Source organism: Miscanthus floridulus, chromosome 14 (genome assembly GCF_019320115.1).
Source record: "Miscanthus floridulus cultivar M001 chromosome 14, ASM1932011v1, whole genome shotgun sequence".
Lineage (NCBI taxonomy): Eukaryota > Viridiplantae > Streptophyta > Magnoliopsida > Poales > Poaceae > Miscanthus > Miscanthus floridulus.
The window spans coordinates 32,247,037-32,271,417 of NC_089593.1; the positions used below are offsets into that span (position 1 = coordinate 32,247,037).

Consider the following 24,381-nt stretch of genomic DNA (forward strand, 5'->3'; position numbering starts at 1 on the left):
CCTTACACGATTGAACACATCTTTGCAAAGGCCTCTAAAGATGGTGTTGCGAGCCTTTGCATTCCATTTTTCATAGTTTACTTCATCGCCTTGAAGTTGTGCGGCATTCTTAGGTGTTGGGAACCCTTGAGAGGCGGCTCTAAGAATTCCAACATCTAGAGCTCCTAGGTAAGCCTCCATGCGAATTTTCCAATATGGAAAATCATCCCCCTCAAAGGTAGGAGGAGGTCCATCCCCGTGAGACATCTTGCTCTAAGCGGTTAGGCTTAAAAATGTGAGCACGAGACTCTGATACCAATTGAAAGGATCAAGATGCCCAAAGGGGGGGTGAATTGGGCTAATTCTAAATTTTCTTGCAATAATCAAATCCTACAGATAGCCCAGTTAACCCCTTGTGCCTAGAAAAAGTGTTTCTATCAAATCAACGCACAAAAGACTTGCAACCTATGTTCCAAACTTACTCTAGCATAGCAATTCTATGAATGTAAAGACGAGTATTGAATTGCTCAAAGTAAATACTTAAAGTAAATGCTCAAAGTAAATGGAGAGAGGAACGTGGCGATGTTTTGCCGAGGTATCGGAGAGTCGCCACTCTCCACTAGTCCTCGTTGGAGCACCCGCGCAAGGGTGTAGCTCCCCCTTGATCCGCGCAAGGATCAAGTGCTCTCTACGGGTTGATTCTTCGACACTCCGTCGCGGCGAATCACCCAAAACCGCTCACAACTTGAGTTGGGTCACCCACAAGCTCCGCCGGGTGAACACCAAGCTCCCAATCACCACCAAGCCATCTAGGTGATGGCGATCACCAAGAGTAACAAGCACGAACTCTCACTTGACCACGCGAAGCCTAATGAGAAGATGGATGCACACTTTGCTACTCTTGATTTGCTAGCGAGGCTACTCTCTTGGATTCTCAAATCACAAACACCTCACTAGGACCTTGCTCTTCTTGGCACTCACAAACGTGTTTCTCAGCTGTTGGAATGAGCAAAAGTTCCTCCACTCACGAGTGGAGCGTCTATTTATAAGGCAGCCTAAAAAACGAACTGTTATGAGCTTCTGCGGGGTGACCGGACGCTCCGATCATTTTGACCGGACGCTCCGGTCAGTTCAACCTGCGCAACAGTTTTCACGTGATGACCGGACGCTGTCAAGGTCCGATCAGTACTGACCGGACGCGTCCGGTCGCTCTTGGATGCTTACTGTAAATGACCGGACGCAGGATACATAGGGTCCGGTCACCACTGACCGGACGCGTCCGGTCGCACTTTCTCAAGTCTGGACCCTTACTGGAGTCGACCGGACGCTGGCCTTCAGCGTCCGGTCACACGACCTTCCAGCATCCGGTCACTCCAGACTTGTTCTTCTCAGTCAAATGAACTGACCGGACCCTGCGGCCAGCGTCCGGTCGCACCGGAGCCAGCGTCCGGTCAGTATTTGACCCTTCATTCACTTCCAACTCTCGATCATATGTGAATGAAGTTTGCTCCAAAGGATCTTAGGCATTCATAGGAGCTACCTAGAGCTAGTTTTAACAAGTGTGCACCACACCTAACTCACTAGACTCAACTAGGTCAAGCTACCCGTTCATACCCCCCTTCATAGTACGGCCAAAGGAAAAAACAAAGTCCTAAACTACTCTAAGTGTCTCTCCAACTTCAATTGACACTTAGAACTAGTTATCCTTAACCTTGTCGTCCATCCTTTGAAAACCGAAATGATTCCCATCGTAGGGGCATGACAGCCTCAATTGCCCAATTGATCTCCATTACCATGACCTAACTTAATTGCCTCTGCAAAACACACGTTAGTCATAGTAATCTTGTATTGACATTAATCACCGAAATCCACTTAGGGGCCTAGATGCTTTCAGGTGTGTCTGCCGAGCGTAGTACTGGCACCCTTCGCAGGTGCGTACAATTTGCTTGGCATCGGCTACTGTGGTGGGCCAGTAGAAACCTTGTCGGAATGCATTCCCAACCAAAGTTCTTGGTGCGGCATGATGACCGCAGACTCCACCGGGGATGTCGCCCAGTAGTAGTTTTCCCTGTTCGCCAGGGATACAGAGTTGCAGAATCCCGATGTGGCTCCGTTTGTAGAGTTCGCCCTCTACAAGAACGAAGGACTTGGCGCGTCGTGCGAGCCGTCGGGCTTCCGTCTTGTCTGCCGGTAGTATGTCGTGGAGGAGGTAGTCGAGGTAAGGCGTTCTCCAGTCATCGGGAGGGCCGGACTCCGCTGTTGGGTCTTCTTCAAGCTCCATGACCTCGGGGTCGGGTGGAGCAGTTGGAGGTTCAGCCCCTGGGGTCGGACTCGATGGGCCATCGTTGGCTTGTTCCGACCCCATGTAGCGTACCGAGGGTTTGTGTTGATCACTGGCAAAGACGCCTGTCGGGACTGGCTCTTGACTAGACGCTATCTTCGCAAGCGTGTCGGCTGCTTTGTTGAGACGCCTTGGGATGTGATTGAGTTCGAGGCCGTCGAACTTGTCCTCCAGCCGTCGGACCTCTTGACAGTATGCCTCCATCTTGGTGTCGTGGCAGCATGACTCTTTCATGACCTGGTTGACGACCAGCTAGGAGTCGCCCCTGACATCATCAGCGATCCGTCAAAGTACATTATCCAGTACTCTTGATCGATGACCGCTGGTGGCATCTGAACCTTGGTCCACTCCACGATGAAGTCGGCCAGTACCTGAGATTTGATCGCCGTTCGGGGGGTATAAGAAATGCCGTGATCCATCAGCTCGAGTGCCCACTTAGCGGTTCTTCCTGTAGCATCATGGCTACGGACGACCTCGCCAAGGGGGAACGACGTCACTACTATCACGGGATGTGACTCGAAGTAGTGGCGTAGCTTCCTTTTGGTGATGAGGACGGTGTAGAGGAGTTTCTGGATTTGGGAGTAGCGGGTTTTGGAGTCGGATAACACCTTGCTGATGAAATATACAGGGCGCTGCACTTTGAAGGCGTGCCCCTCTTCCTCTCGTTCTACCACTAAGGCAGAGCTGACCACTTGGGTGGTAGCCGAAATATACAGTAGGAGGGATTCTCTGTTGCATGGAGGAACTAGAACCGGAGGTTTAGTTAAAAATCACTTAACCATGTCAAGCGCCTCCTGGGCCTCAGCTGTCCATTCGAAGCGGTCAGATTTCTTTAGGAGTCGATAAAGGGGGAGTCCTCGTTCGCCAAGGCGTGAAATGAATCGGCTGAGGGCGGCAAGGCACCCTGTGATCCGCTGAACCCCCTTTATGTTTTGGATCGGGCCCATCCTTGTGATGGCCGATATTTCTCCGGGTTGGCTTCGATGCCACGCTCGGAGACGATGAAGCCGAGCAGCATGCCCCTTGGGACCCCGAAAACACATTTTTCGGGATTGAGTTTGATGCCGTTTGCCCGGAGTTTCAAAAAGGTTTGCTCAAGGTCGGCAACAAGGTGGTCAGCTCGTTTGGATTTGACTACGATGTCATCGACATAGGCCTCAACGGTTCGTCCGATGAGGTCTCCGAAGCAATTGAGCATACAGTGCTGGTACGTTGCTCCAGCATTCTTCAGACCGAAAGGCATCGAAATGTAGCAAAACGATCCGAAGGGGGTGATAAAAGATGTCGCGAGCTGGTCGGACTCTTTCATCGCGATTTGGTGGTAACCGGAATATGCGTCAAGGAAGCAGAGGGTTTCGCACCTTGAGGTGGAATCGACTATTTGGTCTATTCGTGGCAGAGGAAACGGATCCTTTGGACACACTTTGTTGAGGCCGGTATAATCGACACGCATTCTCCATTTCCCGCTCTTTTTTCGCACAAGAACGGGATTCGCTAACCACTCTGGGTGGTATACTTCTTTAATGAATCCTGTGGTCAGCAGTTTGGCTATCTCCTCACCAATGGCCCTGCGTTTCTCCTCATCGAAGCGGCATAGGCGTTGCTTTACCGGCTTGGAGCCTGGGAGGATCTGGAGAGTATGCTCGGCGACCTTCCTCGGGATGCCCGGCATATCCGAGGGTTTCCACGCAAAGATGTCTTTGTTGTCACGGAGGAAGTCGACGAGCGCGCTTTCCTATTCGGAGGAGAGCGCGGTCCCGATACGGACTTTTTTGCCCTCGGAGCTGCTGGGGTCCAAGAGGACCTCCCTGGAGCCTTCTGCCGATTCAAACGACTCGGTTGATTTCTTCGCGTCGGGTGCCTCTTCGACGACCTTCTCCCTAAGGGTGGCTAGCTCTTCGGAGGCGATGACTGCGGATGCGTGTCCGCAGCATTCAACCTCGCACTCATAAGCGCGCTGGAAGGAGGTGCCGATGGTGATGACCCCGCGGGGGCCCGGCATCTTCAGCTTAAGGTACGTATAATTGGGGATGGCCATGAACTTCGCGTAGCATGGTTGTCCCAGAATGGCATGGAATGTCCCCGGGAACCCCACTACGTCGAAGGTGAGGGTCTCTGTCCGGTAATTGGACCGATCCCCGAAAGTGACGGGCATGTCGATCTGCCCTAGCGGTACGGCTTCCTACCAGGCACGACGCCATGGAAAGGCGCTTGGATGGGGCGGAGGTTCATTCGATCGACGCCCATCTCGTCGAGAGTTTTGGCGTACATGATGTTGAGGCCGCTGCCACCGTCCATCAGTACTTTTGTGAGCCGCTTTGGTCCGACGATTGGATCGACGACAAGCAGGTACCTTCCCGGATGTGGGACAGCATCCGGATGGTCGGTCCGGTCGAAGGTTATGGCGGATTCCGACCACCGAAGGAAGGCTGGGGTGGCCGGTCTGGCTGTATAGACCTCGCAGCGCGCGAGCTTCTAGCGACGCTTGGAGTCATAGACCGTTGCTCCTCCAAAGATCATGAGGGCGCCGGTCGGCGTTGGGAAGGCGTCGTCCTTCTCCTCTGCGTCGTCTGTGGCGGGAACAGGTTCCTTCCCCTGCTCCCCTTTGTTAAGGTCCCCGGCCAAGTATTTGCGCATGAGGCCGCAATCCTTGTATAGATGCTTGACCGGGAAGGCGTGATTTGGGCATGGCCCCTCGAGCATTTTCTCGAAGTGGTTTGGAGTGCCCTCCGTGGGCTTCCAGCCACCCTTGCGGTCGGCAGCGGCCACGAGCGAGTTGTCGCGCCGTTGCTTCTTATTTTTCCTTTTGGCGGGACGGTTGGAGGCGCCTTCGCCAACGTCCTCGTCCCGCCTCATGTTTTCGTCAGAGCGATCAAAGATGGCTCCGACCGCCTCCTCACCAGAGGCGTGACTGGTGGCGATGTCTAGGAGTTCCTTGGTAGTCTGTGGGCCCCTACGTCCTAGCTTGTGGACCAGGGATTGGCAGGTTGTTCCGGATAGAAAGGCTCCTATCACGTCGGCGTTGGCGACGTTAGGGAGCTCGTTGCACTGCCGAGAGAAGCGCCGAATGTACCAGCGAAGGGTTTCATCGGCCTTCTGGTGGCAGTTCTTGAGGTCCCATGGGTTTCTAGGGCGTTTGTACGTGCCCTAGAAGTTGCCCACGAAGATCTCCGTCAGATCCGCCCAACTCTGAATAGCATTGGACGGTAGGTGCTCTAGCCATGCTCGCGCCGAATCGGCCAAGAACAGCGGGAGATTGCGAATAATGAAATTATCATCACTCGCACCACCGGCCTGACATGCAAGCCGATAGTCTTCGAGCCAAAGCCTGGGATTTGTTTCGCCAGAATATTTAGGGATGTTGGTAGGCGGTCGATACCTTAGGGGGAACGCGGCGTTGAGGATGTGCCGACCGAAGGCCTGAGGACCTGGCAGACCGGGGCTCGGGCTTCTGTCCTCTTTGCTGTCGTAACGTTCGCCACGTCGGGGATGGTAGTCGTGGCGTGCTGCTTCTCAATCGTCGCCGTGGGTGCGTCTCTGAGCATCGATGATGCTGCGCACGTCGCGGCCATGGCCGAGGCGTTGGTGCACTGGGACGGCAGAGGGCTGCCTGCCGCCTGGCGGCGTTTGGTGGATGGACGCGTCTTTTATGGGACGCACTGAGGGCGTTCACTGGCTGGTGTCTGGTTCGCGTTGTCGGGACAACGAACTTTCCGCCTGCTGCGCCGCCGCACGCTCAAGCAACGTGCGAATCTCCCTGTGGGCCTGGCGATCTTCAGCTGTCGTTGCCTCCGGAAGGCCATGGAGCAAGGCGGTTGCTGCGGCGATGTTCTGGCTGGCTCGGGCAAAGTGAGGAAGGGTCCCATCGTCGGTGAGGATCCTCTGGTGTACGGTGCGAGCTGTGGCGCGCGCGCGCCCCCCGTCTTTGCGGCGTTCAATCTCGCGATTGATGTCCGCGTACTCCCGGACGAGCCCTTGCCCGGCCTCATCGATCTCCAGCTTTCGTGCTCTTAGCTGTTCCATCCTTATGTAGGATGGAACCGCCGCCTCCGTCCCGATCCTGGCGTCGGGGTTGTCCGTTGGGGTTGTCTCCTCTCCGGAGACGCTTTGGACGTGCCCCTCGGGGGTTTGCGTCATGAAGCATTCCCGGGAAGGATGATGGCTCCCCTTACTGGAGTCAGAGCTAGAGGACGACTCTGGTTCCTCCGCGAGGAGTCCGTAGAGTGTCTCCGGATCGTGTTCGATTACCCCCACGAACTCGCTGCCCGTGGGTGGCTGAACCATGCGCAGTGCCAGAAGGTGGCCCACGGTTGCCGCAGCGTTGTGGAGACCGAATGGAAACGCTGTCGAGACGCTTCGTACGGGGTCTTCCGAAAGCAGGGTGATGTTGCGCGGGGGCTCCCTGGATGACTGGGGTCCAAGGGAGTCGCCCGGCGGGTCCTCAAGCCTGAGACAGCTGAGGTTGACGGAAGGAAGAGACTGGGCGGCCGTGTGGGTCAGCGCCAGCTCTCCTTCTAGTGTGACGATGAAATCTAGGTCGCCGAAACACATGTGTGCACCCGGGGCCCAGCTGATTGCGTGGGTGGCCATCCAAGGCCTTTTCTGGAACGCGCAAAGACCCCTACCTGGCGCGCCAACTGTCGGTGTTTCGTACGAGCACTGGCAAGTAAATTTATAGTAATGCGCGTTAGGCTCGGATGGTGCGCTAAAGGACACAAGATTTATACTGGTTCGGGCCGAATGTCCCTACGTCCAGTTTGTTGCTGCTCGTGTTATTAGCACCGTGAACGGTTTGTAGTAAGGGGTACAAACGATCGAGAGAGGGACTGGTCCCAAGTCTCTGATGGAAGGGTTGAAAGGAGGTCAAGAGCTTCGTAGCAGCTTGACTGTGTGTATGTGTGTGTTCTTGTATTGTTCGGTCCTTGAGTCCCCCTTTGATGGGAGAAGCGCCTCCCCTTTTATAGATGAAGGGGTGGCTTTACAAGGATGAGGGCTTTACCTAATCTTGTGGCTTACGTCTACCCGGCCTCATTCTTCATCCTGATGAGTGCGAAGGAAGATAAGTGTCTACAATACTGTCGATGTCTCTGTAGAGTGTCAGGTTGATTACAGAACGCTGCCTTGCGCAGGGCATGGGCTGTAGTACAGTGGTTTTGACTTATTAGCCTCTCCCAGCCTTGCTCCGCACGCCTCCTGGTTCCTGTGAGTCTTCGTCGGAGGGACGAGGGGTCGGGGCCCGACGTAACGCCGTGGTCAAGGCCTTCTGACTTGGCGGACCTGAGGGGTCGGGAAGCGGGCGCCGCTCCCTCAGGCCCATAGCGTGGTGACGGAATATCCGTCGTTCGTGGAGGTAGCAAATCCTTTTCTGGAGCGTAGCGGTTGTCGTATATCTTCGTCGGGTTCCGTGTCCCAGGGCTGAAGGCGGCGCCTACAACACTACAGGGCGAGGAGCACGCACCTGTACAACCTTTCGGGCTCTGCGGCGCCCGGAAGGGTCTAAAGCACCTGTCCCGTCATCCTCTGGCGGTACTTTTCCTGCCGGGGCGCAGGGTATGGTCCTTGGAGCCATGGTTGACCCGAACGTCTTGTCTTGCCCTGTACCTATCTTCTTAAGGGAACGGGGAGAAGTTGTCAGGTAAGATGAATCCAGTCTTTAGATATGGAGCAGGGTGAGGCTCGTTCCTTGCCGTTGGGCAAAACGGAGACCAATCCCTATCTCCTGGGCGAGACCGACCCTGCCCCTCCGGGGTCGGGCGAGGCGGAATCTATCCCTCAGCCCTCGGACGAGACCGAGCCCGCCCTAAAGGCGTCGGGCGAGACGGAGATTAGCCCTGAGCCCTCGGGCGAGGCAGAGCCACCTCAAAGGCGTCGGGCGAGACGGGGTTTATCCCTCGGCCCTCGGGCAGGACCGAGCCCGCCCCAAAGGGCGTCGGGCGAGACGGAGATTAACCCTGAGCCCTCGGGCGAGGCAGAGCCACCTCAAAAGGCGTCGGGCGAGGCGGAACCAAACTCCTGTCTTTCGAACAGGGGATGAAATGACGCTCTTATGCGTCCAGAAGTTTTTAACGTTCGGTGGTTATTGGTTCCAAACACTACGTATCTTAATGGTTTTTTAAAAAGGTTATGTGTATGAAGGAATAATATATAAACTATTTTTCTGGTGAATAAATATATAGTTGCAAATGTTTATTTTGCATATATAACAATGTGTCAAATTGTACAATAAAATGGGTATAATTGAAGATGAGAGTCTGTCGGCTCAGCCAAAATATGTACAAGTTGCGAAATGAATAATCAAGACTTGGTCCGAGTCGAGCACGAAACGTAATGTGGATATGTTCTGCCACCACAGCATGCATGTACCGTTTTGCGTGCGACTCTCTACTTAGTAGCTACTAGGTTTTGAAAATTATGGTGCACGTGCCACTTGTAGTAAGCTACTTATAGAAAAAGTAGTAAGCCTTAGCAGCACATAGATAAATATATTGTATATGATCCATGGTTCTAAATAGTCCCCGTTAGCTTCACTGTACTTTTTCCAGGATCTACCGCAACGATATTGCTAATATCCTACTGTTGCAGCTAAAAACATTTTAGCGCCATTAAACACTATTGTTTAGCTTACCCACTAAATGTTTTTAGCTCCGTTAATATCCTGACCGAGACAAATATTCATTTGATATTCTAGAGGATTATAATCCACTGCTTAAAAAACCATTTGCAGAGACGTCTTCTTTGTATCAATAGACATGACTTAATCTATAACCATCTCAAAAGATAGTTTCCGACACGAGTTGTCTCTACAAATACGATTGTAGAGACGGCTGGTATATTATTTCAACCGCTGCTACAAATTAATGGCCTTATCTTCAGGAGATAGCTCTAAATCTAGCCGCCTTTGACCAAATGTTTTTCAAATTTTACATGCATGTCCATCTCTTTCTTCTTATCTTACGCTACTACAGCCTGGATTTGTATGAGCGGCTCATAAGCATTTGTAGAGACGGTTTTGTCAGTAGTCCTTATGGACCGTTGCTATAAATCGATGATTTGTAGGGGAGGTTGGCCATTTGTGATTTGTGGGGCGGCTCATTTTCCAGAAATAACCAATCCGGACCTAAAAAATACCAAACAAAATAGCAAAAAAAACTTTTTAAATCCAAGGAGGCCTCACCAGTCATCCACCCGCCCACTCCGTCGTAAGTCGCGGCATTTTTCGCGCGCACTTCGCAGCCGGTGGGATTTAAACCCGCGACCTTCCCTCGCCGCCTCGCGCGATACTCCTCTAACCACTACACCTCACACTCACTTGTGTCTGTATTGGATTTTTTCTCCTCATATTATCCTCAACTAAATTTAAATTGAGTGTTTGAGACTCTAAACGAATTCAAATCAAAAAATTGTCAACTACAAAGTTGTATACCTTTTTAAGATCTATAACTTTTGTTTTTGCTATTTGTCCATCCGAGGTCGTTTAAAATTTTTGAATTTCAAAATTTAGAAATTCAAACGTAGTTTTCTTGACAAGATCATTTCAAATCAAAAAGTTGTCAACTACAAAGTTGCATAAATTTTCGAGGTCTATAACTTTCTTTTTGTTGTTTGTCCATCTGTGGTCGTTAAAAAATTCAAATTTTAAACTCGAGAAATTCAACCGTAGTTTTCCTTGACAAGATGATTTCAAATAAAAAGTTGTAGATCTTAATCAATTCTATAACTATAAGAGTGATATATAAAATTTGTGAACAATGTTGCTACCACTTTATTGGGTGAAGAAATGATCAAAATAAAAGTTGTAGATCTTAATCAGTTCTATAACTTTTATGTTCATGATTTTTTTCAACTGAAATCATTTGATATTTCAAAACGACGTTTGAAGTTATCATTTTTTGAAATTCAAATTTCAAAAAAATAAAACACAGTCACATGAAAAGATGATCAAAATAATAGTTGTAAGAACACAATACATTGATAGAGCATAATTTTAGAACATTTTAGAAAAAAAATCATAAAATTTGAAGTTAGTATGAGGGACAAAGACTAGTTACAAGTTTTAGCTAGAGATTAAAAGGAGAAATAAGAGTTCTTCAACAATTTAGAAATTAAATTTCTAACAGCATTTTTAAACAATAAATAATTTTAAATGAAAAAGTTGTAAACAGCAAAGTTCTATAATTTTTCAACATCTACAACTTTTATTTTGATCATTTCTCCATCCGAGGTCCCTTAAAAAATCAAATTTTAGCACTAAATTTTTACTATTTGACGTCTATTTGTAGGGACGGCTTAATATAGAGCCGCCCCTACAAATCGGATTCCGCCCTTACAAATAGAGTTATTTGTAGGGACAGCTGATAACACCGACCATTCCTACAAATAAATTTATAGGGACAGCTCGTTTGGGAAGTATCTGTAGAGGCATCTCTATATTAAAGCGCATGTTAAGTAAATATGGCACATGAAGTCAAACTTGTCCTTTTCGTAAAATGCAATTCATAGATGCATCTAGCCCTAGATAACGAGCCGGCTCGGCTCGTTTGGGCTCGGCTCGTTCTGGCTCGTTAAGATAACGAGCTAGCTCGGCTCGGCTCGTTATCCTAACGAGCCAGAAAGCCAGCTCGGCTCGGCTCGTTAAAAGCTCGAGCCGGCTCGTTAAGCTCGCGAGCCAGGTATAAAAAATACACAAAATATAATATTTGCATTTATCTAAAGTTTGAGAATAATAATAATATAAAAAAAATACATCTAGACCAGTTACCAGTTAATTTATAGGGTCTAGACCAGTTACCAGTCAATTGTAAAGTGCAAGACATGAAGTAATACAAAAACTAATACAAGTTTTGATACTTTTTTTCCTGGAAGCTTGGCTCGTTTAGCTCGCGAGCGGCTCACGAGCTGGCTCGAGTTGGCTCGTTATAGCTAACGAGCTAAAATCTTGGCTCGGCTCGGCTCGTTATCGTAACGAGCCGAGCCGAGTCGAGCCAGCCACGAGCCGAGCGAACTAACGAGCTTCGAGTTTTTCGTCCAGCCTGAGATGCATCCATGTCCAGTGTTTGGTTTGAGATTACTGACAAATAGGATGAAACTATGACACGTGTAGGTCTGGGCATTCGGTATCGGTTTCATGCTTCGGTTCCCACGGAAATACCCATCGGTTCATCTAAAAAATCAGTACTAAGAAAATTCGATTTCGATATTTTTGGTTCGGTTTTGGTATTTACTGCAAAATACCGAACTGATCACAGAGTTATGTAATAGCAGATTCAAAAGCCAATTTTGATATGATCTAATGAATTTATAGAGAATAATAGTGCCAAATAGATACATTTAAAAGTCCATAAGACTATAAGAATAGAGTACCACAAACACATAATATAATAGTGTAGAATAGTATAATCAATAATATAACAATACTCACACTAAGCATACTTTATATAGTTCGGAAAATTCGGTTTATCCAGATAAAGATCCTGAGAATTATGAACTGAACAGGATACCAAAAAATTCGGCTTCAATATTTTTTGGTTTGGTTCTTGATAATTTTTTTTTTTGCCTAGATGGAAAGGGCTAGACACGTGGGGCCCACATGTCGAATCCCTAATGTGTTGTTTGGACACTGAGATATAGGGGTGGGATAGAAAAAGAGAAATGAATGAAAAAGCTTGGATTAAATGAAATATAAAGAATAGAGGGTTAGAATACAATCAGCCTGTTCGCTGGTTGATTTCTAGGCTGATAAGCCTGGCTGGTGCTGATTTGTTGTGAGAGAGGTAGAGAAACAAAAAGCGAACACGCTGAATATCTCTTATCCCTGTCTCACTCCCTATCCCATCCAAACGTCTCCTTCGGAACCTCACGGGTCGTCGGATCCACTTGACTTGTCGTCAGAGGATGGCTGGGGGCCACCAGGAGGAGGCCTTGGATCTTTGGTCGCCATGGATTTGAGGGGAGAGAGAGGCGAGGAGGTGGAGAAAGACGGAAGAACCGAGGAAGACGACCGTGGGGCTGTGAAGCAGTCCGCACCAGAGGAGATAAGACACTTGCCCGCCTGCGTGATATTCATGGATGGGGGCGTGAAGTAGTCCGTAGTCTGCAGCCACAAGAGGACATAAGGCACTGGCCCGTGCGCGCGCACGGCGGTACCTCTAGGTTGTTGAACACTAAGCGCTAAGCATATCATCGGATAGGGTCAGATTTGTCAGAACTGAATAAAAAGAAAGAAACTTGGAGCAAAACACCCACAAAAATGAAGCATGTCAGGTAACACGAACACAAGATCGTTTATTCATTTGTACAGAAGAGCAGACAGATTCGGTAACTTAAATCTATATCCATCAGTTTCATTCATGTGATGTTCCTCGTTTGACATTGTCTACAAAGTAAAAACATTATAATCCAAATGTCAGGACAAGATATATTCTATTTCTTTTTTTTCCTATGATAACAAGGAACACATAATAACTTTGCTAGGACCACATATAAATACAAAATCAAGACTACATGTGCAGCTGAATGCTGGAGAAATTGTCCTCTGTCCCTGAAGCTGTCATAGATGGTTATTGCACAAAAATCCAAAATCCTGCCCCATGAAGGCCTAAAATATGCGGCCATCAGAGTTAAATTTCAAGGCTGGAAGTAGGATACTGAAATGAATCTGGTAGTAGTTTCAAATGTCCTTGTGTTCTGAAACAACAACGTGTCATTGTGCAAAACAAGAACCATTTCAATCACATTTTACTCCCAGGGTTTGCTACATCATCATCGGCATGTTAAACAGCTCTGCCAGACTAAGAAGATTTCACCCGCATCTGCCTCTTCGTCTGCAGTACACACAGGTGTCAGGTTGCATGCCTGATGTTTGATGCCACTGCAAGAGATAAGAGCATTTGAGATTTACCTTTACTCCCTTTGGTTTTTCAGTTTTCCAACAAGGGAAAAGGCCATGGCATCCCCATTTTCCAAGCTCAGAGCATCTGTGAATTAGACATGGTAAGCATGGTGAATTTCAGAGGCCATACAGAACTGCAAACAGAATCAATGTAATGTGTCGAGGACATGTCATAAATTCTAAAGATTAGTATGGCTCAGTTTCAACAATCAGATGCACCATGTCATAACAACAAATCAAGTTGTCTCCAATTAATTTGACTAGAATGACAAATTTGCATGTTAATCAGTGTCCTAGCTGTATTGAATGATTATATATGTATTTTAAAATTTGAAGGTCAGGATAAAGGCTCAAATGAGAGCATGTAATCAAAGCACATAGGTTAGGATTAGGACTTACACGCTCTCTTTGTCACAATCAACCATGTCATCCTTTTTGTGCATTCTGCTTGGTGAAATGGCAAAGCCATTTTCACTTCTTCCACTCTGGTGCTTCTGAGAACCATAACTGTCAACTATCTTCAGAGCTTCTATCTCATGAGCAAGATCCTCATCTGCATGGCTTGAGGGCACAACTAGGGACATTGAGGACTTCCTTTGGTATTGGTTGCCAACAAATTGAGACAGAACCTGATGTTGATCGTGTCTTTCCTGATTCATCAGACCTGGTGTGTGCTTTTCAGAAACCTGGAGCCATGCGCTTTCTAGTCGTTGATCATCATTTGTTGATTCTTTTGAAGTCTGGATGGGAACTTCCGAACGCAACCTTTCATCAGCAGATGCAGTATTTTTGTATGTCTCCAGATCTTTCTTTACTTCATCAGGATGATCAAAGCTTCTCCTTGAATCCAAAGTTCCCTTTAGTCGGTCACTGTTTGATGAGCAACTCAAGACATCAGACTCGTATCTTCTTACATTAGGACCAGCCTCTAATGTTATTTCTCCGTCCATCAATTCTGCTAGTGGACCAATTTTGACTTCCACATTGCATTTCAGTACTGTCTCAATTGAATTGGTAATGCTACTCAAAAATCTTTGAGCTCTAGATTTTATACCACAGTCCTCAAATGCAATGAAAGCAATCGCATGGCCTGACAAATATGAAAATGAAGATTATAACTCAATAACACAGAATAGGTAGCCATTCATTTAAAATACTGGGCCAAATGGAGAATTTAATTCAATTTCAACTTTGAGACATGCATTTACTTCAACCTATGTGGATACCACTGACATACTTCTGTCAGACTTGAATCACGTCTGAAGGTGAAATCTTAAGTGTATTAAAAAACAAACAAAAAGGACTAATCAATGAGGACCACGTATTTTGCTTTCAGTGAAAGAAGTATTAGCATCTTAGTGACAACAAGTGATAAATGATAAGTAATCCACTTAAAGATATACCATGTTGATAGCAAGAAAAACACAAGACATGCTTACCCTCAAATTGCCTGATTGATACTAGTTTCCCATGGTCAAGAAGTAGCTGCTGTAATGTCTTCGAGTGGCAGTTCTCAATGCATCTTATCCAAACCTGGGCAAGGTTATCTGAGATTCCATTTACCAGAGCCCTTTGCTGGGAACAGCTGTCATACAGTTGATTAGAATTGAGTGGAATTCTGTCAACAGATCTACACTCTCCATAAACCAAGTTGTCATTGAGTCTCAACCGAGATGAATGTGAGGCAAGGACCTGAGGACTCGAGTGCACACTAATTGTTTTGGCGTCAAGTGTTCTCTTAGAAATGCCAAAGGCAGATAATGAATGAGAAACAATTCTGCTGGATGATTCTCTTGCTATCTCAGACATAGCATCATTGGCTACTTTATGGTGTTCTTGAGTACTGCTTTTTTGTTGGTTCATATCTGAACTATGACCACATCCAAGTTGTAGTAGAGCAGCAGTAAACCATGCGGGACGCTCACTTGAAAGCCTTATCTGCTTTTCAGCATCAAAAAGAATCTTCAATGCTTGTTGTAATCTTTCTAACTCTGCTTCCGTTACTACAGAGCATAAACAAAGTCGTTAGCAGATAGATCATGTAGACTAATGAAGGGCAAGGTTCAAATCAGCCTCATTGGCTCATTGCTTAAAAAACAAGGCAAAGGCTGCCTTCAAATGTGCAATTTGTCAGTGACTTTGCCTGCTTCACAGGCATGCTGCATGACTACATGAAAAATACTAAAACACACTTATGTGATTTTGTGATACTGATGAATGAACCAAGAGTAAATTTTGTTAGTCTAAACAAAATGTTTTGAAATTACTTCCATCAATCACCTAGTATGACTGCTCATAGCCTAATACGACAGTAATTTTTGTGATACGAAATAAAGCATGGAAGCAATGATATTTATGATGAGAAAAGATAAAGATGGAGAGGAAGAAAGAAAGAATGAATGAGCTTAAAACACCAACAGAACAATAAGGTATGGTTGAGTGTACTCACAACTTCGACCACCAACTGCTGAGCTATTACAACAAGCAACATCAGCCAATTTGTAGGTGCCAGCAATGATGTCCATGATGAGCCCAGCTAACTGAGACATTAATGCCATTGGATCAGTGCCAGAATCCATCAGCTCTCTGGATCTTTTCACTGTCTCAGCCGTGTCTCCTGACATAGCTATCTCCAGAAGATCAAGCAATTCCTCTTCCGAGACAACACCAACCTTTAAAATGAAATTTGCAGTCATTATCTGGATATAATAACTGATATCTCGCTCAAAAGTCATTCTAAAATAAAGAAACAAAGAAATTTAGCGTGTCGCGTGCCCGTTACTTGTGCAGTCATGCAGAAACTGAACAGCATTTCAACTCCCCCAAAGGACGACTTAGCATCACGTCTTAGTTTTATCGTGTACAATTTCAGAAGCACATGTTTTCATTGAGAGACAAGGTTAAGATGACAAAGGCGCAAATACATGGTCAGTGACAATATTAACCTCAGATTGAGTACTTATCTATTTTTCTTTCTTATAACATCTAGGATAACTTTGACACTGAATTTTTACAGGCTTACTTCACTTTATGTGCACGTACATGATTTTTGGAAAAAAAAAAAAGAACACCAAACCGTGCTGAATTCACTGGGGAAACCAGAATCCATGGATATAAAATACATAAAAAGTCAACTAAGTCAGAGATTGAAGGAAAAAATGCAATACAGATCGGACAACAACTTTCAATGCAAAGCAATATTTGTCATTAAAAGAATTAATTGATCATAGCAAGAAATTTACCAGATCGTTGACAAGTGAAGGAGTTATCTTTTTCCCTAACAAACTCAGTTGATCTAACATTGTTTCTGCATCTCGTAGCGAGCCATCTGAATTCAGAGCTATCAAATCCAAAGCTGCCAGCTCAACATCAAGATTTTCCTTGACACAAATTTTCCTCAAGCGGCACACAGTGTCAATATCTTTTATCTTAGAGAACACATACTTCTGGCAACGTGATACAACTGCTCGAGGTAGGTTGTCAGGGTCAATTGTAATAAATATGAACACAACACGAGGAAATGGTTCATCAAGAAACTTCATAAATGCTGACCACAATTTGGAAGGTATCATGTGGCATTCATCAACAACAAACACCTTATACCGGGACAAAGGTGCAGATAGCAGCAAATTTTCCAGTAAGTGCTTAATTATGCTTATACTCTTTCTGTTACTTGCATCAACTTCTTTTAGATTGGTACCTTTTCCACTGAAGAAGTCAGTGCACTGATTACATACCCCACAGGGTTTGTTATCTCCAGTAGTAAGGCAATTTAGAGCTGCTGAAAATATCCTTGCAGTAGATGTTTTTCCGGTTCCACGAGGACCTTGAAAAAGATAGGCAGGAGCTATCCTTTCCCTTGTTATAGCATTACTAAGTGATTGGGCTGCAATGTTTTGACCAACAATTTCAGGGAATGTCCTTGGTCTATATTTTTGGCTCAAGCTTCTCGGGTCTGACTCGGCCAGATGAGCACTACGAACAGATAGATCCATCCCATCCTGGCTTTTACAGCTTGACCATCTTTTCCCATCTAACCGGCTTGAAGCTTCCATATCAAGCTCCCCTATATTGCTTGAGAGTTCATCACTTGATGAATCCAATGATGAAGAACCAAAATCACAGCTATTACCCAAAAGTGGCATTCCCTGAGCAGACTTTTTCGAATGTGCCCATTTCATTGAACCAAATGATCTCTTCTTCTTATGCATTGTCTGACTCCCACATATTAGGCTGCTACCTTTTCTTCGAAGTATAGCAGATAGTGAAGGAGAATAATTACTTCCTTCAGATCCTCGATGTTTTCTCCTCTTTGATGCATAGCAAGGGACATGCGACCTCTGACTTCTCAGAACTGCTGATTGGTTAGACTCATCACCATCAAAAGAAGTAGCAGTCCTAGCATCCCAAGAACCAACAGTGCTGGTGTTCCTTCTTACGTGCCTGTAATAGGAGCTAGTAGAAACAGGTGTGCAAGAAAAGGAAGATCCCTCTCTTCTACCTATTTTCAGTAGTTTTGAGGGATTTGAAGAGCTGACACATCCACATGCAGCAAATAGCGGAGATGTAGGGCGAGAGAAGTAGCTCCTTTGAAATATCTCCAGAGTCTCTGAGTTGCAGTTCTCAGTATCCTCAGATTGCTCACCGGAATTTACCTGAAGATCTGACAACTTCGAGACAGCTTGGTTTCTGACTGCACCTTTTATGGACAAAACACCCTTTCTCCTTCTAGCTATTCTTTTGACAGGAGTAGATGATGTTGAACTCTGAACATTGTAGATGCTGGCTGGAGGACCCAGATATGCATCACCTTTGGAGTTTACCCCATTAGATTTGCATGGACTGTCCAGGCTTAGCTCACCAGATGGTTGCTTAACATCCTCATCTATCTTCATTCCACTTTCACTAGATTTACAAGAATTCTGCCTCCAATTGTAGAGATAAACCTTTCTTCGTTTCTTTTCAGTGTTTGCAGGTGCACAAGGTGACTCATTGAGCTTTGGCGCTAAATTACTAGAAATCCCACCGTTGTATGTAATCCTTGAAGTTGCCACCAGTGACCTAGAACTCAAAGGTGATCTCCATGTTGAGCAAGTATCAGGGTCCTGCAAGCAGCGCGCCTTTTGCAAAGCAGTAAGTTCCTTCCTCAAGTGAAGCTCACTTGGGCCAACACACCCTCCAACCATAGTCCCCATCTCCAGTCTGGAAAGACGCCGACTTGTCTAACAGAGAGCAAAACAGTAAATATTAAAAGACATCAGCATCCAGGAAAAGAACTGTGGTATGTTCATTACAAACAATTTTAATGCGTTCACAGTTTAAGATAGGTGCAAATTACAAACACGCATTGTCGATACATCTTAAAAACATAAAAGATCGGTATAAAGCAGTGAACACAATTTCAGCTTCCGAAGCAGCATGCTCAAGCTGCGACTTGGGAAGGACTGCATATCTAGAACAGGAAGTAAATATACTGATGGTGATGGGTATGCGTGGTAAATAAAAAATCAGAACGAACCATCATGAAAAAAAATGCTATGCGCAAACCGTGAAACCTAAGCTGGTAGCCACCAGTTTTTTTGGGAAGGATTTGATGCAAAAGAGGAAAAATGATGTCGTATACAGTTTATTCCTCAATCAAGAAAGGGAAGGTGGAATCAATAATCAGTTTCCTAGAGGAAGAACGAAAAACGGCACCAGGAAGAGGGACGGGATGAAATGAATGTTGGATGAAAAGAAATCTGAAATACTTTGGGAGAAACGGCCGACGAACACAATGCCAATCAAATTTGCAGGCGCTAACCATGGAAGAATCCATCCCCAGGAACCAGGAGCTGGAGGCCTGGAGCACACAGCACTACAGCCGCATTCCGCCACCAAGATCCAAAACGTGCTTGGAAGAAAAAGGGGGAAGAAGAACTCACCGGCAATCACGGAGTAAGCCAGGAGGCAGGTGGGATCGACGAAACCTGCAGCAGCGCGCACGGGGAGGAGGGGGAACGAACAGTTCAAACTGGTCCTAGAAAGGCATCAAAAAGCCAAAAGGCGTCGAAAAAGGAGGCGCCTTTGGAGGTGGAACCTACATCCATCCCCATCGGACAGTGAATGCCGGAGGAGACGGTGATTCGAAACAGCACGCGGGCGGATTTAAAATCTTCCCCACCACCCCTGCTGTCACAGGCGCTTCTTGCTCCGTGTGTTCCCTCTGCACCACAGTACAGTTTGTCGGCTGACCACACAGAATATAATGCAGGGCCTTGTTAAGATTCAAGTTTTTTCGCTCTCTTTCCGTCACATCAAATCTTTAGACACATATATAGAGTATTAAATGTAGATAAAAAATAACTAATTATACAGTTTGATTGTAAATTACGAGACGAATCTTTTGAGCCTAGTTAGACCATGATTGGACAATAATTATCAAATACAAACGAAAATGCTACAGTGTCAAATACTGATTCCTAACACTCATCTAAACAAGGCCCAGCACAAATGAATCTCTTTTTCGAAGAACAATCAACCGGATAATAAAATCAGGAAGGTTAAAAGGCCTTCAGTTTTCTATTAAGAAGTGTCTCCTTTTTTGTGATAGAGGTTGTCAAGTTATGTTCGAAAATATTGGTTGCGGTGTGAGTTTGAATGAAATTTGATTGTATGCACACAGTAATCAATTACCAGGATGAATTATTGTGCTTTAGTATCTCTGTAAAATGTACTACCTTTGTCCTAGAAAAAAAATATAATTCTAGGTTTGGTCATAGTCAAACTAACTTAAGTTTGACTGGATTTATAAAAAAAATAGTAAACATTTAAGACTGTAATTAGATGTATCATAAAAATATATTACATAGCAAATCTAATGATAATTATATTACTTTGTATACACATTTTGTTGAACTTAAGATAATTTCAATGAACTCCATTCTAGAATTGTATCTTATTGGACGGAGTGAGTATTTGTATTATTATAAGTTTTCTATTAATGGATTATCCTCTAATTTGATTACTATTCTTAGAATAAAATTAGGACCATTTTATCATTTAAATACTAATGATGGTTTCTATAACCTCTCTTTTTCAAGTATATAAATCTCATCGTGTGAACACAAAAGGGGGCTAGAAAAGATACATTAGAAAAAAAAGAATATATATGGGCGCCTCCGTTCTCACTTGGTGTTCTCTCTCCGCTTACCGACAGTGGCGAATGCAGGATGGGACAAAGGGGGGCTAAATAATAAAGATTTAGGGCTAGAGCTAGAGATTAATGATGATTTAAGGCTAAGTAACCGTAGTCTAATGAAGAAATCAGGCTCACTATGGGGGCTGTAGCCATGGCAGCCCCTGCTTTGGATCCACCCTTGCTCACCGGTAACGTCCTTCAACTTAGGGCGAAGACTAACTAGGTCAATTTATAATCATACGTGCTAGAACAATACAGAGGGGGCTAGTAAAAAAAATTTAACATATGCAAATTAAGTGTAGCTCATCTGTTTAATTTCTTATATGGTGGAACTTGATCACTCGGGTTGTTCACCATGCAGCTCCACCTATTTTTCTAAATTTATTTTAGTATATATTTAACCATTTAACAATGATATTCTTTCTGCAGCAGGCGACTGTAAGCAGATGTGGTGACTCATGAATCTCGAAATCTTAGTAGTTTAGAGGTGCGTGTATGTTTGTCCATAAGGGTGAGTGTATATGCATTCATGTTAGCTTCTGTGTCTCTATTGTGATTAACAATAAAAAGAGTCAAGATATAATGATAGCACCCCTTAATAAGCACGATTATTATAAAAAAAGTGTTGATGGCCATTAAACTGTTACTACCAGTTGAGTACGCGTTCGGTAAAACGTAATAATGAAACGAAAATACGTATTTAGTAAAACATAAAATTTTCATGAGATGTGTCCTAATATGGTAGGCAAATAAGTTTAGATAAATCAAAATATTTTATTCTAACTATGTTCTGTTGTCTAAAACACATGACTAAACATATATGACAAGATTTTTTTATCATATTTTTGTTAATATAAACAAAGACTATTCAACTATATACTAAATAAATATTTGTTGTTATATGTTTTTAGGGGGGGGGGGGGGGCGTCTCCCGTGATGGTCTCCAAACTGTGTTGATCGGGAGACAAAAGAAGGACGAAGGGGGACTTGAGCAGGCAATCGCAAGGCCGGAGCGAAGGGACAGTTGAGCAACGGCGAGGTCGAGAGGCGAGGAAGTGGCCATAACATCGGGTTAGGGCAAAAACTCCACCCTACACCCTGTTTCTCAATTGTAAACCTTTGATTTTGCATGCCTATTAATTCTGAAACTATATAACTTCTTAATATTTACCACGGTTTTCTATTAAACAGGGCCTTCTAACTTTTTGAAACGTGAAAATGAATCGGTTGTTTACTGAAATTTATTAAAAGAAGGAAAGAAACAAACAGAAAGCAGGTAAAGGACAGAGCCCAGCCAAGCAGTTCAGGTTCACGTGTTACTGTTTCCTTGGAATTCCCACAGATTTAGGCAGTGGGTTTGTCCGTCGGGCTATCTTTAACAACAACACCTAAAATGCAAGACTCATTCATCCTTTGGTAGCGCTACAGGTAAAAGGTTCAATACATATTCAACATCTTTTTCAACCGTCAAACATAAAAGAGAATTATTTCTGCAAATGGGTTTCCAGGAGAGGGGATACTCATATTTGGTTGTGCCTCTTAGGCAATCCAAAATAGGTCTTCCGTATAGTTACTCTGTTAAAGATTAATTTTAGGTCTCGTGCTATCTATTTTGTGTTTGGTCTCCTGATCGAAGACAGTCTCAAAGCACGGGCCGAGGTCATCAACTGTTTGTTTTGGCGACTCCAGTTCATCAGATAAAGAATTGGGCCACAGGGGCCTACAGCCGTCGAAACATGCATAAAGATGCTGATGCTGACAATGATAAGTTTTTCGCTTAAATCCTTGATTCGCTTCTTTTTTTATCCAGAACAGTATTTTTCTCTCACAAATTTCTCCAGATTTTTTTAAGCGAACGGAGCATTTTAGCCTGTTCGCTTGCCCGTATACGATCGTGGATTATAAGCTAGAACAGTACTTTTCCCTCAGCAGTAAATAATCCATGATTATTTATGACGAGACGAACAGGCTGTTTGTTGATTGACGAACGCAGTTACCAAGGAAGAAGGGCACATTTTCTAGCAATTTATTCCTTGAGGTCCAGTGAAACTGCTTGCAACACACACCGGGGCTCTGTTCTGCCTTATGCGTGAGGAATTGAAAGCCAAGGTAAGCGCGAAACGAGGCTCCAGTGAAACGGACTTGTTCGTCGGCTGAAATCTATAGTATTTTTCTCTCACAATAAAATAGCTTCAGCTGACTTTAATATCAACCGAACAAGCCTAAAGGAAGTTATGTTTATTGTAATGACCAGCGCCCCGACATCTGGCACGAGGACGCGTCCAGACGTCCACGCCACCACGCCTGCTGCGCCCGTTCCGCCCACCCTGTCTGTCTCGTCTTTTTTCCAAAAAAAACCCTACCCCTCCTGTCCCATATGTAAATGCTGCCCGCATGTAACTCTGTACGTACACGTCTCGCATGCAACTATTGCATCTACAAACCCGTCCCTGCATGCTAGTGCGCCTAGGTATGCAGTTGTGCGCCTCGTGCCTGCTGATGCCCACCTCGTGCCTGTTGATGTACATGTAGGTGGGGACCCTTATGCATGTGGGAAAACATACGCCCGCTTCCTACACTTGCTAGTGTTGCAACATAAAAACACTTCTACAATATACATCTGAAATATGTGAAACATTTACAAACATGCGTTTGTAACGTATGTGTACAACAACTACAACATCTAGATAAGCACATTTGCATCATACTTCTGAAACAGATGAAAGATTTTAAATAGATGCTTGCAACGTATGTCTAAAACATATGCAACATCCAGATGAAACATTTGCAACATAGGTATGAAATAGGTGAAACATTTAGAACATACATTTGCAACATACATGTATAGCCACTGTAACATAGGTAATATCTAGATAAAACACTTGCAACGTACGTTTAAAATAGCTGAAACATTTGAAACAAACAATTGCAAATAGCCATTTCAACATATGCAATACTAGATCTACTTTTATAATATCTAGACGAAACATATGTAACTTATATCTTAAACCCATAAAATATTTATACGGTTGCAACATTTCATATTTGCTCATCTACCTACTGCTGTTCAATGGAGGCTAGTTGATGCATGCAGCGCGGGGGAGCGCATCGCGAGACGCAGACGACGCGAGGCACGGGTGAGGTGTGCAGCACGAGGCGCGAGGCGCGGATGCATCTGGCGCAAAGGCGGGCCTGGTGCAACCGTGGAGACGCGAGGTGCAGGGGCGCACGCGCGTGAGACGGGGAGGCACAGCCTTCAGTCAAGTCTGAAAGCTGAAGGCGGTAAAATTGGCTTCCCCTTAGTTTATTTGAATTATATTATATATAGCCACGTACCATATACGGACCGGTATGGTACTGCTTGCTGACACTAGGATCTCCTCCTCCGCACCTCCGTTCACGCGGATCGCACGGGCATGATTAATGCCAACGTGAGTGGCATTATTACAGCCTTCAAACTTCAATTCAAATATCAAATAAATATAAACATTGCGACTTCGATCTTTTATTATATATGTATGTATAATCTTAGGGCATATTTGGTTCCACAGGACTAGAGTTTAGTTTCCTTTTTAGCTCCTTTTAATCCCTTAAGTTACAAACAGAGAGACTAATAGCCTGTTCGTTTGGAGGAATTCTGGAGGAATACTGGAGGAATTTGTGAGAGAAAAACACTGTTCCGGATAAAAAAATAAGCGGATCAAGCCGGGTTTAAAGGCACGCGGACGGGGCCTAAAAGGGTGACTAAAGACTTCCCATTAGTCTCTTGGGTGACTAAAAGGGAATAAAGACCAACAAGAACAGTCACTATCCCTCTTTAGTGCTTTTCTCTCATCTCTCCAATTTGGCCCACACACCCCATCTGTGTTGCCCTGACCCCGGGCACCCAACGCCGTCCTCCATCCGCGCCTGCCCCGACATCGAGCACCCCGAGTGGCGCCGCAGCGACGTGCTCGTCGCGTCCGTCCTCACCGCCGACTCGGGTCACCACGC

The 24,381-nt window shown here is 45.2% G+C and overlaps 1 protein-coding gene across 3 annotated transcripts; it reads right to left on the reverse strand.

Annotated features, from left to right (window-relative positions):
• Positions 1 to 12,282: 12,282 nt before the first annotated feature.
• On the reverse strand, positions 12,283 to 19,238 carry LOC136505099 (protein STICHEL-like). Of its 3 annotated transcripts, none has more exons than XM_066500199.1 (7): positions 19,133 to 19,238; positions 16,451 to 18,430; positions 15,658 to 15,880; positions 14,648 to 15,211; positions 13,608 to 14,298; positions 13,218 to 13,293; positions 12,283 to 13,140 (listed from the first exon to the last, which is right to left on the reverse strand). In XM_066500199.1, exons 2-7 carry the CDS (start codon positions 18,401 to 18,403, stop codon positions 13,108 to 13,110), a joined length of 3,540 nt encoding a protein of 1,179 aa, XP_066356296.1. In that variant the 5' UTR covers positions 18,404 to 18,430; positions 19,133 to 19,238; the 3' UTR covers positions 12,283 to 13,107. The 3 variants fall into 3 exon arrangements, with proteins under 3 accessions (XP_066356296.1, XP_066356295.1, XP_066356297.1); XM_066500198.1 differs by lacking the exon at positions 19,133 to 19,238 and adding an exon at positions 19,012 to 19,128; XM_066500200.1 differs by lacking the exon at positions 19,133 to 19,238 and adding an exon at positions 18,959 to 19,067.
• Positions 19,239 to 24,381: the final 5,143 nt, after the last annotated feature.